The following is a 16,265-nucleotide window of genomic DNA, read 5'->3' as shown; positions in this document are numbered from 1 at the left end:
TAAATATAGTTTATTACAAACAAAATAAACATCTCAGCATCAAGCGGCACATGAACTTTAATCTGAAAGTTACCATACTAGTTCCTTTAGATGATGTTTCTATATCCACATTTATTAGGCGAAATATAAACTCTGCATTAATTGTCTTAATAGCATTTAGTAAATTTTAGCTTCTTTAGACTATCATGATAGCTCGATTCAGTTGCACTAATTTATCTGTTAATTTCAGCCGTCATTCACCAGTAGTGATTGTGATTTTTCATTATTTGGAATTACATACTGCTTTGATTGACCATCACAGCGTTGATCATTTCGAAGAAAAGCCTTGTCGTAATACATCATGGCATGATAATAATGGACATGTTGATGCCCAAAAAAGGGGATAATAATGAAGAAAGAGTAAGGTACAGTTCTTTGATTGGCCTACTACGTTGTTCCATCCATCCATACATTGCTGCATCTCATTTTATGGTCTCTCGTCATTTCTGGCAGATCAACATCTCGAAGGTACAGTCCCTTGCTATGTATTATTTTGAGAAGCTTTACCTTTCTTTTGCATCACCTCAGTCGGTGTCCCAGATTCCACACGCAACGACAACAGTTGTCTCAGATAAAATAAGGCACTCGGTTCGATCTCTCTTCTCAAAATTCGCATTCTTAGAAGACATAACACGAGTCAAATGATCGACGGAAAACATATGATCGTCAAGGGGAGATCCATCACGGGAGGTGGTTGTGCATCAGCATCTTCCCGGTCATCCCACAAACCAGAGCTTCTTTTGGTATCTTTCCTACATGCTCAACGCCTTCGGCAAAGATCACACCCATGCCCATATGCAAGTGCGGTTCTATGTGGCAATGAAATGCCCAGACTCCAGGATTGTCTGCCACGAACCTTATCGCCGTCCAACCATAAGGAAAGATCACCACGGTGTTCCTGAGCGGCGGATTCTTCAGGTTGAACCTGGCAACGTCCTTCTCATCGAACCTTCCATCCCCATATCCTACCACCCAGAAGTCATGCCCGTGCAGATGCCACGGATGTATTTCGCTGACGTTAACCGCGAGGGCATTTGCATTCTGGAGGATTACATCCACCGTGCTGTTAAACCGGATCACATACGCATTGCTACTTTGCGTGGAGTTTGGATTTGTAGGAGGCCTCATCACATCGTAACTCGAGGGAAAATTCTCGGGTGGCGTCCCAGCATCAAATGCATTCTTCAGACGGTATCTCATGGACCCCAAATAAGGGGTGGGAGGGAGAGCCAAAGAGATGTTGTTGATCGACCACTTTGTGTACCCGTCGATTTTGTTTTGCGTGTTGAGCAGGACGATCCGCCTGTCGGCGCTCTGTGGGGGCTTCGGTGCGCCTCGGCGGGCCAGGATTCTGTAGGAGAACGATTTGCTGTGGTTATAGTCGTTCCATTCAGGAGCGATCGGAGGACTGGATTCCGGTAACTTTGATGGGGAATTTGGGCTGTAGTTCACGATGGCTAATGCAGGGCTGGTTTTGGGTTTCCTTCCCCTGACGCCGATCGAAAGCCAGTAGTTCGATGATGGATTCTGGTCGGTGGTGAGGAGCACCGAATAGCTTTCGCCTGAGTATATGTCTATGTCATCCACCATGAACGGTTCCACATGGTTCCCATCTGCCTCCACCACCACCATCTTGTGATTCTGCATACAAGAAAATTTCAGCTATGGTTTACCCCCAAGTACACCGAACACTACTACACCATGAAGCGTAGCAGTGTACCGTAAGCGATGGTTTACTTACTCCGATGGCCAGGTTGAGAGAAGACAGCGAGGTGGTGCTTGCGATCCTCAATCTGTATGTCTTGTTTGGAAGCACTCGGAGCACGACCGGCGCACAATCTTTGCTTGTCGTCTCGCATGTGTTGGATCCCTCGATCAGATGTGCGGCCAAAGAACAGTTGTATTGCCCCCTCCCATTGATCAGCAGAGTCTGCATCCAAACAGCAAGCCAAATGAGTAGGGAGCTGTACACTGTTAATATTTTCTTTTCACATAATAAGAAAACGTCTATTTTATGCGACAGCTTTTGTCCTATGCGTCACAGGCTCTCAATTTGATGTGTTGCGGTAGACGAGAGGGTAATATCGAGTACCGAAGAGGCTGGCGGTGTTTGTGAGCTTTTGGATGGATGGGTGCGATAGGGCTATAGGTTCCTCCTGTCGAAGAAGAGGTGATGTGAGTCGCTACGTTGGAGGAGACAACCAAAACCAGGACAGGTGGGGCCCCACAACCTTTTCTGGTTAATAGGCGAATCACGGTAGCGCACTGCTTGCTGTTTGTGGGGCCCCACAATCTTTTGATCTTGCTTTTGGTCGTCTCTATTCCTAAGACCTGAATCACGGGTGGAGGATTTCTTTTGTCGGTAGCGAAGGCATTATTTACCTGCGGTTCGCCGATCCATCGGAAGGGTTTGGAAGAGAGTCCCACCGTCTGATCATATATGCTCTGGTGGTACCAATCGCTCAGCAGCAGATTGAACTCGCCGTCATAGCGGAACGGCTCCGCCTCCCCATCGGCCGCATCCACTATCAGAGACCCATACAGCCCCGCCGCCCTCTGCATCCCATAGTGCCCGTGATAGAAGTACGTCCCGGCCTACATATCATCGTCACAGTTAACTCTCGATAGATACTTCAAGATTTGATCTATGGATGAAGGCAAAACGAGATGGATCTTCGAGCTTCGAGTTACCTTTTCAACTCTAAATCGGTAAACGAAAGTTTCTTCGGGATCGATGGCGCACTGTGAGATGGAAGCGGTTCCATCGGCCCACGGCGTTCCGAACTGCCGAACACGCAAAGATAAGACAGATAGAACCAAGCATGCACATCGGCACCAACCGGATTTCTGGTTTTAGTTCTCGCGCAGAAGCCTTTGAATACCTGTCTGATGCCGTGCCAGTGGATGACGACTCCCTCGGTGTGAAGCGTGTTCTTGAGCTCCACATGGATCGTATCGCCGGCCTTGGCGCGGATGGTGGGGCCGGGGAACTGGCCGTTGATCCCTATCAGAATTTTCTCGTTGCAGTCCGGCGATGCGTAGATATACCCCACCTCCCATTTGAAATGTCTGGTCTTGGAAGCCGAAGCAGCCTGCAGCAGGACCGAGATGATGCAGGAGGAGATGAGCAAGAGCGAGAGCGAGCTCGTTGCCATATATGGCGGAGCCGGTGAGCAGTAGCCGAGGGAGAGTCGGAAAGCTGGGGTGAAGGCCGATGGGAATGCTGCGCCCGAGAGCTATCAATAGTAACCTTCGAGTTGGTGAACAAAGCAACTTTTCTTTTCCTTGGAGTTGGTAGGAGGAGAGTATGCATGCTTGCCTTTTTTTATAGGGGGAATGGAAGAAATAAAAAAAAGGAAAACTGCGATATATGAAGAATTAAAAACTTTATTAGGAAAGAAATAATTTTCTTTTATTAAGATAGATAATATATATTTATACAAGTTTGAAGAGAGAGATTTTTCTCTATTATGATTTTCTATTAATATCAACTCTATTATATATTACTTTATTTATTTTTATTTTTGTTTCTATATATCAATGTTGAAACCCAAACCTATTAAACTAGATTTTTGTTTCCTTCTAATTGAATAGAAGAAGCGTGTTCCTTAGTTCGAGGAAGTAATGTGGAGGAAATTGGTGTGTCTTTGTCAGAGTGGAGGCAGGTGAGCAATTTACGCATGCAAAGCGGAGAGTATCAACGAGTGAAACGAGGAACCCTTCACGCCTCAGCCAATGGAGAGCATAAATGGAAGAAAGAAGGAAGAAGAAAACAGCAACATGGGACGTGCAGCTGCCACCGATGTCAGGCTCTCCGGCGCCTTAACGTCGATGCCCGATGACCGACTGGAGTATTTAGTTTTGGTACGCTAACGTCTCCATGACAATCATGAAATCCATGTGTGGCCACACTGTCCGTATCGTCCTCGTCCGACATGCCTCGCACTTGGACCGGAATCCGAGAATGACCTGCACCTGCTCCTTGTCATCTGAATGGCGTAGATCATCTCTTCTTCCTCTGAGGTGAATTCCATTTTCCATCCTCAGAAAGAGTCTCTTCTTCCTATGAGGTGGTTTGGACGTTCTGATCGCGTATGTATATCCACAAGAAACATCCAAAGAAGAAGAGAAGAACAAGAAGAAACAGCTACTATACTTTCACTGTTATTTGTATGTACCATATTTGGTTTCTAAAGAATCCTATGGAGATATTATCTTTTTCTCACTTTCAAGCTGTATGACATGTAGACAAAAGCCTAAACCTCATATGATAATGCAAAAAGTTGAGTGATTTCCGTACTCACTCAATCTTCTAAATTCAATTTTAAAAGACATATAAATATATATAGGTTGATTGACTATTCATTTGACTATTAGTTCATTTCTTTTAGTATTAAAATTCTTAATACTATCATATGATATTTATTGTGAGGAGTGGAATATGATGAGCTGTGTTAACATTCAGATCTTCGACAACTAGTCAGCACTTTCAGCCACTCGCATCACTTTGAAAAAGATGAAAAGAGTCTGCTGAAATAGAATCTTCACTATAGAAAAGTGAAAAGAGACACCATAGTCAAAAGGACCAGCCCACACAAATTCACACTGCCATTGTCATCCCCATGCATGTGTCTACTCCAGTTCGAACCAGCCTTTTAAATCTTCTTCTTTCTGTGACAGCAGACATAAAGAGCTGTCCATGGAGCTCCTCAGGAAGAGTTTTCTAGTTGGCTTGTGATTTTTGTGGGGTATACATCTCTTTAGATCCATCGTCACATTCACACACCAACTTCTCTTTGGGTTTATAGCAAAAGACAACCGATCCACACTACTTTGCTTGTTTACCAATAAAAAGATATGCGCAGAGGACGTCTTCTGGATCATACAGGCAGTGTTCATAGATTCTGTCACTGAGCCCATACAGACACATCAATAACATATTTAGGGAATCATGTGACTCATGCCTTATCTTTGCAGCATCGAATGCCCTGCCATTATTTCTTTTTTTCTTCTTGATGATGCAGCCGAGGTCTAAAGTGATGCCGACGCTTCACAACAAAACACCCATCCCATGGCTGCAACTGCAGAAGGAAAAAAGAGACAACCGGTAAAGTGAAGGATCGCAAAACCATCTACTCTTTCTGCGTGTGGTCCTCCTTACCACTGAGATAAAGGGCATTGGTAACGAGCCATGATCACCGGAGATGTCCGAGTGTCCTTTTGTGGTGGTGCAGACAAAGTCATATAAGTGCTGCCATTTACAAAATATCGCTGTAACGTCAGGACAAGTTGTGACGAAAAGAGTAGCAAAATCTGGAACTTGGTCCAGTTCTTGTAGTGCTGTTCTGGTCAGGTGTTGAAATATCTTCTTTTTAGAGGCGCTAATGGCAGCATCTCTTCTTCTTTTTTAGGTTGACGGTGAACATATATGGCTAAGAAATTACTGCCATAGGAGTTGTTCATTGTCTGTCAGGATACAGCTCTTACATGACACCAAAGGATGTAGCTTGTTCCAAGTGAATGAGGAATATAAGCTCAGCAATGGCTAGCTCAACTTTGTTCAACAAAACTTAGCTTCCACCGAAGATTTCTTGTAAACTAATCTATCGTTCCTCTTATTGTTCTACAGAAAGAGGACTTCAATTTGGATATCACATTGACTGGCTGTTCCTATCAAGTGCATGCAGAATAGTTTTTTGTATGTTTTCTCTGCATATAATGAAAATAAAAAGTGTGACAGGTGCAGTCTCATCACATATTCTCTTCTTTGCCTCCCTGTCCTCATTAGGAGAACACAACAAATGCTACAGTTTTTATACTGCTCATTTGTACCTGCAGCGATTAGTTTTATCAAGCAATATTACCATTTCTCAGAGCTTATCTAATTCTGCAGTTTCCAAGATGGATTTCTTTTTCCCCAGTCAGATGCCGTTGTCTGGGAATTCACACACGGATTCGATCTTTCATGGAGATGGATGCCATCGATCGGAGGTATGATGGACTTGTTTTTAGTTCTACCTTCACCTAACTCTGTATAATATTATCGGTATTTAGTACATTTGGGGGCATAAAATACTTATTTTATATTAGTCATTAAGACACTTATCTAACAGAATTAAGATTAATCCCTCTTGTTGTTTCCACATCCTTGCTTTGCTTACAGTATAGATTTGCTACCACATCACAAAGACCATAATCTATTAGGTGTGGCTGCTGTTATGATGCTACATCCACATCAGAATAATTTGATCTTTATATTTGGGCTTTAGAAATAGAAGCCCAGTAAGTATTTGTCACTCTGACATGAGCAAATATTATTTTGTCATTAGATGCATTGCACTACATTGAAAGTTCTATTTTATTGGGATAATTTATATTTTCCTTTTTAATATTGACTAGTAAAATTGAATGTTACTGAGCATGACTTCAACTATTATTTGTGATACATATTCCTTGTTGCCTTTATGTCCTTTGAGGTTAACAAGAATTTTGTTTCCCTCTTTCCACTATCCTTCAATCCAAAGCAAACTTTGATGCTTCACAAAGAAGGTCAAAGAAAGAAAAAAAAAGCAAGCATCAAATTCCTAAAGTTTGTAGGACTAAGTGGGATCAAATTGACACCCACTTTTATTTGTTCTTTTTATTTTATTTTATTTGCTTGCACAAACACTAATTCATGGTAATAGATAAGATCATGGTTCTCTTCCTTCTGTCATATTTATTCTTTTTCTTTTAGAAATAGTTTTTGGGGTGTATTGTATGCATGATTACACATTAAAAAGTACATATTTAAGTATGTAATCCAACCCCTTCATAAAATGTCATTTTTCTTGCACATATATCCTCTTTTGGGATATTATTATTATTTTTATACATGCATCTCCTAGTTTCATGGTATGTATATATATATATATATATATACCACACTAGAATAATTTAGAAAAAAAAAACATAAACAGAAAATTAAATATATCAGGTGTCGTTTCTACTTCAAAAGCATGTGGAGATGAACTAATTGCCATGGAGTAAATTTTCCAGAAAAAAGGAACTAAAAAAGAGAAAAGAAAACAAAATTCCAAGTTCTTAAAAAAATGCAAAGAGAAAATACAGTCCAAAAGCATGATTCATGGCAAGCTGTCTCTCCAACCTCTGACCTTGCTGTCTTCTATGAAAAGCTTTACAGTACTTTAGATTGAAGAGAGAGAGAGAGAAGAAGAAGAAGAAGAAGAAGAAGAAAAAATAATTTTGTTGTGTCGGCAGTTGTTCCCATTAAGCCTCTTTCTATTTGTTCGGTCCACAACTGGAAACACGTGCTCCAGTTTTGGAGTCAGCTTTACTTGGCCTCTCTCTGGATAGGTGGCTACCACCTCATCATAGCTCATTTCACCAGTGGACACTTTGACCGAGTCAAATCGTTACCATCGGCATAAAGACCGAGTTGCTTCGAAAAAACCTGTGGATTGAGTTGCGATTCAACTCGTCTAGCTTTGATCTCTCGAATCAACGAATTGCTGAATGGTTATGATGCTGATACCCATTAAGTACTTTGAGACAGAATGACTACCTCAATCGATTAGAAAACGTTTCGTATGTGGTTGTTTTACGTGCTAAATCATCATTATCTTCTTCTTTGTTTCTTTCTTTATAGAATATGACTTCGTGAACAACCAAAAATTCTTCTTCAAGTCATTACAATAAACATGAGTTAGATGCACTTGACCTACCCACACACGGACTTGATCACCACCGAAAGAAAGGAATACTTAATTCAAGTAAATTAGAAGACATGGGAACAGTCACCCTCGAGAAGGAGACTTTAAGCTTTAATAACTCATCATAGTTGTCTCCCGACGTTGATTCCGTGGCCAATCATGAGCAAATATTATTTGACAAATAGGTGAGGGTGACAACTACGTCATGATGGCTCCAATGGTTGGTGGATGCGAAGGTAAGGTGCACCTGTCAACTTGTGTCACTCCCCCCACTCTATCATCCATTCATCATCACCGTCCATACCATTACCATCATAATTCTCTTTATGATTCACATCCGGTCATCGTCTAAATAATTGCCAAGCACGAGTGGTCAAACCATTCCTCATACTTGCCATTTATTTTCTAGTCTCCCAACTCCTCACCAAGCCACCTAACGATAACGTGGATGTCGCGACGAAATCTATTTTTGATATACGCTGTGCGCGAATCTTGAGGCACAGCTTAGTTGACTTCTGGCCGTCTGGTTTTAATCGGGCGACCATAATTATACCGACCATTTTCTCGTTCGCTAAATTGGGCACGATTTATAAAGCATAGAGTAGCCAATTTTCAACCGCCTGATCGTGATCGGACGAGCATTATTGAAGTTTGACGGTAAATTTCTTGAGACGCCAAAATGGGTGGGCCGCGCTCGTGCTCGAGCCCTGGCTTTTCCTTCTTCTTCTTCTTGTGCACGTTCTTCTTCTATAGAACTCGCTGTTGCTTGAGAAGAACCCGAACCCTGAGTCGGGAATCCGTGGAGGGGGAGAAAGTAGGGGAGAGGAGCAGCGAGGAAGACGACGACGGCGGCAATGGCGGATCGAGTATACCCTTCTGCGAAGCCTAACCCCCAACCGTCCCAGGCCCTCAACGGCGGCGGCGGCGGCGGCGCAGGAGGGGCCCCCTCCTTCCCGCCGACAAAGGGCCAGACGTACAGCGCGACGCTCCCGGCTTACCGTCCCCAGCCGCGGAAGCCGCCACCGCCCCGCCGTCGTAGCCGTCGGGGCTGCTGCTGCTCCTGTTGCCTCTGGCTCACCCTCATCATCGTCGCCCTCGTCTTACTCGCCGCCATCGCCGCCGGCGTCTTCTACGTCATCTACCGACCCCGCCGCCCCACCTTCGAGGTCGACGGCCTCCGCCTCTCCGCCTTCAACGTCTCGGGCGCCGGCCAGCTCACCTCCCGCCTCGACCTCAACGTCACCGCACGCAACCCCAACGCCAAGATTGTCTACCTCTACGACGCGGCCTCCATCTCCGTCTTCTCCGGCGATGTCGACGTCGGCGACGGGTCCTTCCCCGCCTTCGTCCAGGAAGCGAAGAACACCACCCATCTCTCCGCCAAGCTATCAGCCCCCAGCAGCCAGACGCTGGACTCGACGGCGGCGTCGGATCTGAGGAAGAAGACCAGCCTGCCGCTGGAAATCGCCGTGGACACCAAGGTGGGTGTAAAGATCGGGGGTTTGAAGACGAAGAAGATGGGGATACAGATGCGGTGCGAGGGGATAAACATCGGCGTGCCGAAGGGGAAAGCTGCGCCGGTGGCGTCCTCCCCGAACGCCGCCTGCAAGGTCAAGCTCCGCATCAAGATCTGGAAGTGGACCATCTCCTAGACCAAATCACTACTCGCTCGGCATTACCATTCCGATAGCACACGACTGAAAGAAGAAGAAGAAGAAGAAGATTAGACCAAGGTACGACGTGTAAAATTAAGGGAATTAATCTGGCCAAATCCGATAGTTCGACATCGATGAATTGTTGTTGTCATTTTTCTTGTAATTGTATGTGCAATTTTATTTTTCAGTGCGCTTCTTCTGATTGTGGATTGTGAAGATTGTTGGAAGACATGTCTGATAATAACGATTGTGGGATAGAACTCTGAGTGTGTAGTTGGATTAAGAGCTCTCGGGAGGAGAGAAGTGAAGCTTCTACGATGCGAGGGAAGTTGTGGCGGGTCACACGGTCTGACAGCTGGAGATGACGTTACGGTGTGAGGGGAGTGGGAGAGCTGTCGGTTGCGTGCTGTAACGATTTAACAGACGCTTGCGACAGGGATCGTTCGGGGGTGGGTGGGGCGGGGGGGGGACCGCATGCCCACGTCGACCTCTCCAATTACATCTGATTCAATCAAATAAAATTGCTAACAGAATATATTATTAACTGCGATTTTTATATGGAGACTATTCAAAGTTTTCAGATCGAATGATAAGGCTGAATATATATATATATATATATATATATATATTGAATTGCATTGTAGACGAGAGTATAATAGATCAGTATATTTGGAATGGATTTTATACCTGAATAATAACTAATCGGGTTAATTCGTGGGTAAATGACGGGTCCCACATGGCCAACTGCTCCCCTTTATTTCTTACGCTTCACTTTCACCGTCTCTCTCTCTCTCTCTCTCTCTCTCCGCCCGGCGAAAACGATTTCACTGCGAGGGGCGACGGAACATAGGGGGAGGCGAGGACCCAGTTACTCCGCCGCACGCACACGGTGGCGCGGTCGGTCTGCCCACCTCTCTTCGCCGCCGACCAAGGTGCGTCGCTAACCCTTATTCTTGGTTCTGTCTTTAATCTTCTTTTTCTCTCGCATTTGGTCCACATGTGATCAGATGAATCGGATCTTTAGAAACCCTTATGCAAGAACTGAGCGTTGGATCCGTTTCTCGTCCCATTCTTGATGAAAGATCTCGAGGATATATGGCGGTCCACGAGGGAGAGGGGTTCTTTTGCTGTTGAAATGAATTCTGGGCTTCAAGATCCGGTAATTTGATCTTAGAAACCTTGCGTCGACGGAAGAATCAGGTTGTTTTGATTGTACTGCCTTTCCTTCTCATCTTACAGGCATTTATGGGAACGGGGATAAGAATTGGATGTTGCAGATGTGTTCTCTGTAAATTATGGCACCTATTTCCTGACGTATGGGAAAGGGTACTCTCCCCCTTTTCGTTCCCTCATTATCTTTCTTGGTCAGGATTTTCATGCGATCGTGATCTTGACGAGGGTTTGTTCTTTGGTTGCGGGGTTCATATGATCGTGATCTTGATGAGGGTTTGTTCTTTGTTTTTGGGGTTTCAGATATGAACGTAATCCATAACTCTCGGGAGGAGGGACGAGTTTGCCGTTTCGTTTTCCCTCTTCGTTTCGCTACTCTCAATGTGACGTTGCTTTGTGGATGACTAGTGGTATAAGGTATGCCACGATAGCAATTCTTGGGTCTTACACAGATTCGTTTATTAGTTTTCAGTTCTTGAATATTTCTTTTAAATTTTATAATATTAACTTCTGGAGATGAAATCTTTAAGTAATGTGTTTGACTCGTTACTGTTAGCATTCTTGAACCACAAACATAAAGGATCAATTCGTCCAATCCATAGAAGATGACCCAACGGGAGTGTACATGTTGCATATTGGAGTCCTACTTTTGACCCACAGATCAAAGTTGTGAATTATGTAAGTTTTATTGACAATTAATTTATGGAGTTAACTTGTAGCCTTTGCATATTTTCCTAATATGAAGGACCAAAAATATAGAAACTGTTGTTAAATTTTAATAAATGTTCAATTCCATACTCAAATTTAATTATAATTTTTTGAGCTTAGTATTTACAAAGACATTTTGTATTTATTTAAATTTTTTGCTACTATTGTCTAAGGTCCAATATCAAATATTTGCATTGACTAGCTCAATTAATAGTTAAAACTTCAAGAAGAAGTAAAATATGTTGAAAAATCTATGGCCCAATACAAAGTTGCTTAGGTCTAATACATTGCAACTAAAAAGTGCACAATAATTTCTGAATCTAAAGCAGTATGTCAGCAAGATCGGTCCAGTTTGGATGTTTTGATGCACTGGTCTGGGTCTAGGTTAAGGTTAAGGTATTATAACCTACCAGTGGTTTTTGTTGGGTTCACTTCAGCCCTACGAAACTTAACCTGACATCGAGGCATCAACCCAAGTTTGCCACTTCTATGTTTGTTTGGCATTATCAAATTCTGATGTATTTAGGTTATGTTTCAAAAGTTTTGTCTTAGCCGTGTTAGATAAACAAAAACCACAGCTGAGATATCGAGCAAGCAGAAAACTAGATAAGTTTCAGCAAATTGTTCCCTTTAACAATAGTTGTATATAAAAGTACTCAGCAAAGCCTAGCGTAAGGTAAATTGTTGAACTTTGAGTTTCATAGCCCTTAGAAAACAATTATATAGGGTGAACAGGTGAAATCATAATTAATTCGTGGAACTTCATCAAGAGCCTTGCTTTCTAGTTCATGTCTTAAATCTTTCTATATGCTGATAGAAAATGTTATCCAGTGGTGACTTTGGCTGAATTGTTGTGTTAGGAGTTCTCTACATTGTGTATTATTAGTGTGGATGCATTCAGATGTCCAGATTCTCAGATAGTCAGACCAACTGTGATCTGGAACAAAATTTGATACAAATAGCAAGCTGGCACAGAAATCAGTAAATAATATATTTGTTTCTCATCAGGAGTTTTATTGTATAATAAGGTAAATCATTTTTGCTTAGTTCTGTGATTATTTTTTGATGTTTTGTAGTTCTATTTCTTTGATGAACACTTTGACATGGGGTTGCATAAAATACAAGCAAGTGAATAATGATTTTGCCACAGTTATTTGGATTTATTTTAGTAGTCATTTGATAATTGACATCGCTTGATATATAGCATATTGAGATGATCTGTAGACCTTTAATTATTGACTAATTGTTTGATATATTGCAAATTGATAATGATATGTAAATATGGTTTGTTAAGTTATCTATGTTTGTTACAAATTTTTCTTCTATATCTGAGTTTGAGAGAATAATTTATCAAATTGATTATGAAAATAAGAAGTATGCTTAACCTAGTGCTTGTTTGTCCACGGTGCAACATTAATATTTGAAACTTTGTAGTGTTTTGGATTAGTGTATTCAGATAAGATTCTTTATGTATGTTGAAGGTTGATCACAAAATAATATTTTCATGTGGCTTGACTTTTGCACAGGAACATATACATTTGACACTGTCATCACTGAGGTAGCCTTCCAATTAGACAATTCACTCTAGTACAAGGTTATATAATGTCATCTCTATTATCCTAAGTTTACATCAGTAGAATTAGTTATCTTGTCTGAACCTAATTAGGTTGACAACAGTACTTAAAAAATCTTTTTTTCATCTGAAGATAATATCTATAGTGAAAGATATTAAACAAGAATGAAAAAATGAAGACAACATGAAATTCTTGAGCAATTTAGCCAGAAGGATTATTCTTAGAAAGATGTAACTGGCAAAATCACCTCCTTTCCTCATTAACCAACACTCAATATCAGGTTGGATGTTTTATGCGTAACGCAAAACTCTTTATAAGAGACTAAACTAGCAACAAATAGATGAATGAAACTTTTCCTTCTTAAGTTGGCTTCACACATCTTTGAGTCTCTTAAGACTTTTCTAGATAGCTTCTAGGTAATATCAAGTAGAGGCCTTATATGTCCTACAGTTTTTCACTAAAAAATAAAAAATAATCTTGCTGCTTATGGAAATATTATATTAATGTAATTGGTTAATCTTTGAGCTTCTGCCAAATATGATTTTATGATGGTATTCTTAGTATCTTGCAATATTTTTCCAGCCTTTTTAAGTGGAAACTCATTAGAATTACGCATAATTATACTTTCTACTAGATATTCCACTGAGCTAATAGGAAAATTTAGATGGTTAGAAATGAAAGATGGATCTGGAACGAAAAATACATCTGGATCTTGACTTTGATAGCACACTGGTTACTGATTTTTCCTCCAGATTTAAACTATTTGTACCACTTTCTGAATAAGAAAAGTTACAGTCAACTTTTTAAGACCCATGGAACTGGCATGTGTCAATTGGTATTTATTGCTTTGCCAAGGACCATTATTGAACAAGGTTTTAATGATCAATCTGACTGGTACATGCTGATCGCTTTTTATTAGTCCAACCAATGACTGGTTCTGAACCATATGGCCCATCTTGTATGTTCATATATATTCTATTATTTTTCTCTGCATGCTTAATTAAATTTTCTTAATTCCATTCTTGAAGTTCAAGGTTTGTCTCTGGGCAATGACTCATAAAATTAAGAGGGTAGTTTTGAGGACAATACTTAGTAGATATTCTTGAACTGGGCATTCCCAACAATAGAGGTTTTACTTTCTAATAATAGTGAATAATGATGTTTCAGATTTTATATTCATCTACTCAACATGTTTCAGGCTGGTAATATCTTCTATCAAAAATCTTGCCCCATTTGGCTAGAACAAAATGGAGGGAGATATAACAATAACATTTTTCTGATAAAAAAAAATATATATAGAAAGCTATCGTTCTTGTTGTCGTTTTAAGCCTAATGCTTCATGAAAATGACACCTCCTTTACTGCATTATCACATGATGTGATATTATTCGTCTCCTTTACGTGAATCTATCATAATATCTAGTTAGAAATTTAGAGATCTAAGAATAACTTATTTTTCTATGAAAAATAGAGTGCTTTTTCTTTCACATGGCCTTAGTCTCTCTGACACTTTCATTCCTTTGATTTTTCAATTTTTCAACCTTTGCAATTGTTTTTCTTTACTAGTTCCCTTTTTCGTTGTAAATTGATTGTTGCATGTATTTGCAAACACATTTTTTTGCTGATGACATATCTTTTTCAATAAATTTTTTTGGCTATATCCAAGGAAATTGATATTTCTGCTTGCAGACCATACTATTTTGTTATTTGTTCACTTGATTGGGATGTTGTTCATAGCAAAAAATACTTTGGATGTAATTGAGATAATAGTTTGTTGTAGTTCACGTAAGAGATTTTATTGCACTTCCTTATGCCAATATACTAAAATTTATTTGTTAAGATTACTTCTCGAGGTAAGGGATAGAATCACGTATCTGGTGATCCTTTCGCAAAGCATGCTTGATATTCATGTTGCCTATTATTTTTTGTCAATGCATAGGTAGTTATCTGTTTTCTCATTTTTTATGACTTGTTCTAAGAGTAGTCTATTACTATTTCAACAAATGCATCACATTTAGTCAAAAGACTGTTTACGTATAATTTTTTAACATGAGTAATATTCTTGAACATGGTGGTGGATCAGATTTGTTGTAGAAAAAACATATAATTGTAGAAAAAACAATACTTTATGTTGTTACATATTATACCGCACTTCGTATAACCAATCTAAATCTTGTCACCAATCTTCTAAATATTTGTTTGGACGATGGTACGTAACATCTAGCTCTACTCTTCGGTGGTACCACCTGAAATGACGATGGTAATGTCAGTACTTTCGAGTTTCCTTTATCGTTTCTCATGTTGGTAACATGAGAAACGATTTGATAAAGGTAAAAGGGTCTTAAACTTAATTCATTGAACAAAGATCATTAGAGAAAGTTGATAGTGAAGGTGGAAGAAAGAGAGAGGGAAGCAGGGGAAGGTGACGGAGAAGAGGGAGAGAGGTGGAGGATAGTGGGAGTTCTCTCTCCTCCCTGCCTCCCTCTTCCTCCGCCTTTTCTCACCCCTTCTGTGTTCTTTTCTCCTCCCGTGTACATAGTAATTTTAACATTTGTATATAATTATGACCTAATCAATAAAGAAAATACTTCAATCTATATGTCATCATTCATATCTACACTAATATAAGCTCGCAAGTGCTCATTTTATAATCATGAAAAGTCAAATATAAAAAGAAGACAATGATCTATCCACTCACATAATAAAACTATAAAAGTTATTCATGTTTAAAACAAATGTCTAAAAGTTATACATGCAAATTCATATATTATTCATGTTTAAAACCATCGATTATTCATGTTTAAAACATCGATAGAAAATAGTTAATGATAAACCTCTCATCCTATGATTTTTTTAACAAGCATAATCTTATAATTAACATATGTAAAATCAAAAGGTAAAATTTTATGTTAAAATAATATAAAATATATATACACATATATAGTAAATTTATGAACTTTTACTCATCATAAATGCACTCATCATAATATATAACTTTTACTCATCATATTATATAACCATTGAACAAATATATACCGTACGTTATATATTTTTATCATAATTTAAATATTTTCATGACACTTATATCATTTGAAATATTTTTTAAAATATAAATATGAAATTTACATGATCATTGTTTTGTGAATCAAATTTATACTTAGCCAATTTACTCAAAATAAAAATGATAGTGAAAGGGCATGTTGATCGAGTATATTAGGAAACTTAATTAAGATTCTTATGAAGAATACTAAAAATACTCAATTAACATTTTGTATAAAGCCAATAATAATATTTATGAAAAGCCAATAATTATCATATATATGAAACATAAACATTACAAATTATATCAATAAATGATATATATATATATATATACATATGTATATTTTTATTAACACATTACACCCT

General features: G+C 39.8%; 2 protein-coding genes and 1 long non-coding RNA gene across 8 annotated transcripts; 2 read left to right on the top strand and 1 right to left on the bottom strand.

The window, feature by feature from the left end:
* Positions 1-235: 235 nt before the first annotated feature.
* On the bottom strand, positions 236-3,349 carry LOC135625421 (L-ascorbate oxidase-like). Its single transcript, XM_065130209.1, has 5 exons — positions 2,922-3,349; positions 2,731-2,823; positions 2,422-2,634; positions 1,781-1,969; positions 236-1,680 (listed from the first exon to the last, which is right to left on the bottom strand). Exons 1-5 carry the CDS (start codon positions 3,192-3,194, stop codon positions 721-723), a joined length of 1,728 nt encoding a protein of 575 aa, XP_064986281.1. The 5' UTR covers positions 3,195-3,349; the 3' UTR covers positions 236-720.
* A 5,114-nt stretch (positions 3,350-8,463) lies between these two features.
* LOC135625420 (NDR1/HIN1-like protein 13) lies at positions 8,464-9,622 on the top strand. The gene is made up of 2 exons (XM_065130208.1): positions 8,464-9,484; positions 9,595-9,622. Exon 1 carries the CDS (start codon positions 8,606-8,608, stop codon positions 9,401-9,403), a length of 798 nt encoding a protein of 265 aa, XP_064986280.1. The 5' UTR covers positions 8,464-8,605; the 3' UTR covers positions 9,404-9,484; positions 9,595-9,622.
* Positions 9,623-10,116: 494 nt separating this feature from the next.
* Positions 10,117-12,447, top strand: LOC135625419 (uncharacterized). 6 transcript variants are annotated; one of them, XR_010492049.1, is made up of 6 exons: positions 10,120-10,338; positions 10,414-10,565; positions 10,646-10,732; positions 10,880-10,993; positions 11,133-11,254; positions 12,145-12,447. It is a non-coding gene; the product is annotated as an uncharacterized LOC135625419 (long non-coding RNA). The 6 variants fall into 6 exon arrangements; XR_010492047.1 differs by having other exon boundaries at positions 10,117-10,338; positions 10,880-11,254; XR_010492046.1 differs by having other exon boundaries at positions 10,123-10,338; positions 11,133-12,447.
* Positions 12,448-16,265: the final 3,818 nt, after the last annotated feature.

This window comes from Musa acuminata, chromosome BXJ2-10, assembly GCF_036884655.1.
Source record: "Musa acuminata AAA Group cultivar baxijiao chromosome BXJ2-10, Cavendish_Baxijiao_AAA, whole genome shotgun sequence".
In the NCBI taxonomy this organism is placed as follows: domain Eukaryota; kingdom Viridiplantae; phylum Streptophyta; class Magnoliopsida; order Zingiberales; family Musaceae; genus Musa; species Musa acuminata.
The sequence above is the reverse complement of the archived record's forward strand: the minus strand, read 5'-3'. Positions and strand labels throughout refer to the sequence as shown.

Coding starts and splice junctions, on each gene's coding strand:
- LOC135625421 (XM_065130209.1), bottom strand. CDS start 3,194: ATGGCAACGAGCTCGCTCTCGCTCTTGCTCATCTCCTCCTGCATCATC. Junction 2,824..2,921: donor ACTGGCACGGCATCAGACAG/GTATTCAAAGGC, acceptor CGTGTTCGGCAG/TTCGGAACGCCGTGGGCCGA. Junction 1,970..2,421: donor GATGGATCGGCGAACCGCAG/GTAAATAATGCC, acceptor GTTTGGATGCAG/ACTCTGCTGATCAATGGGAG.
- LOC135625420 (XM_065130208.1), top strand. CDS start 8,606: ATGGCGGATCGAGTATACCCTTCTGCGAAGCCTAACCCCCAACCGTCC.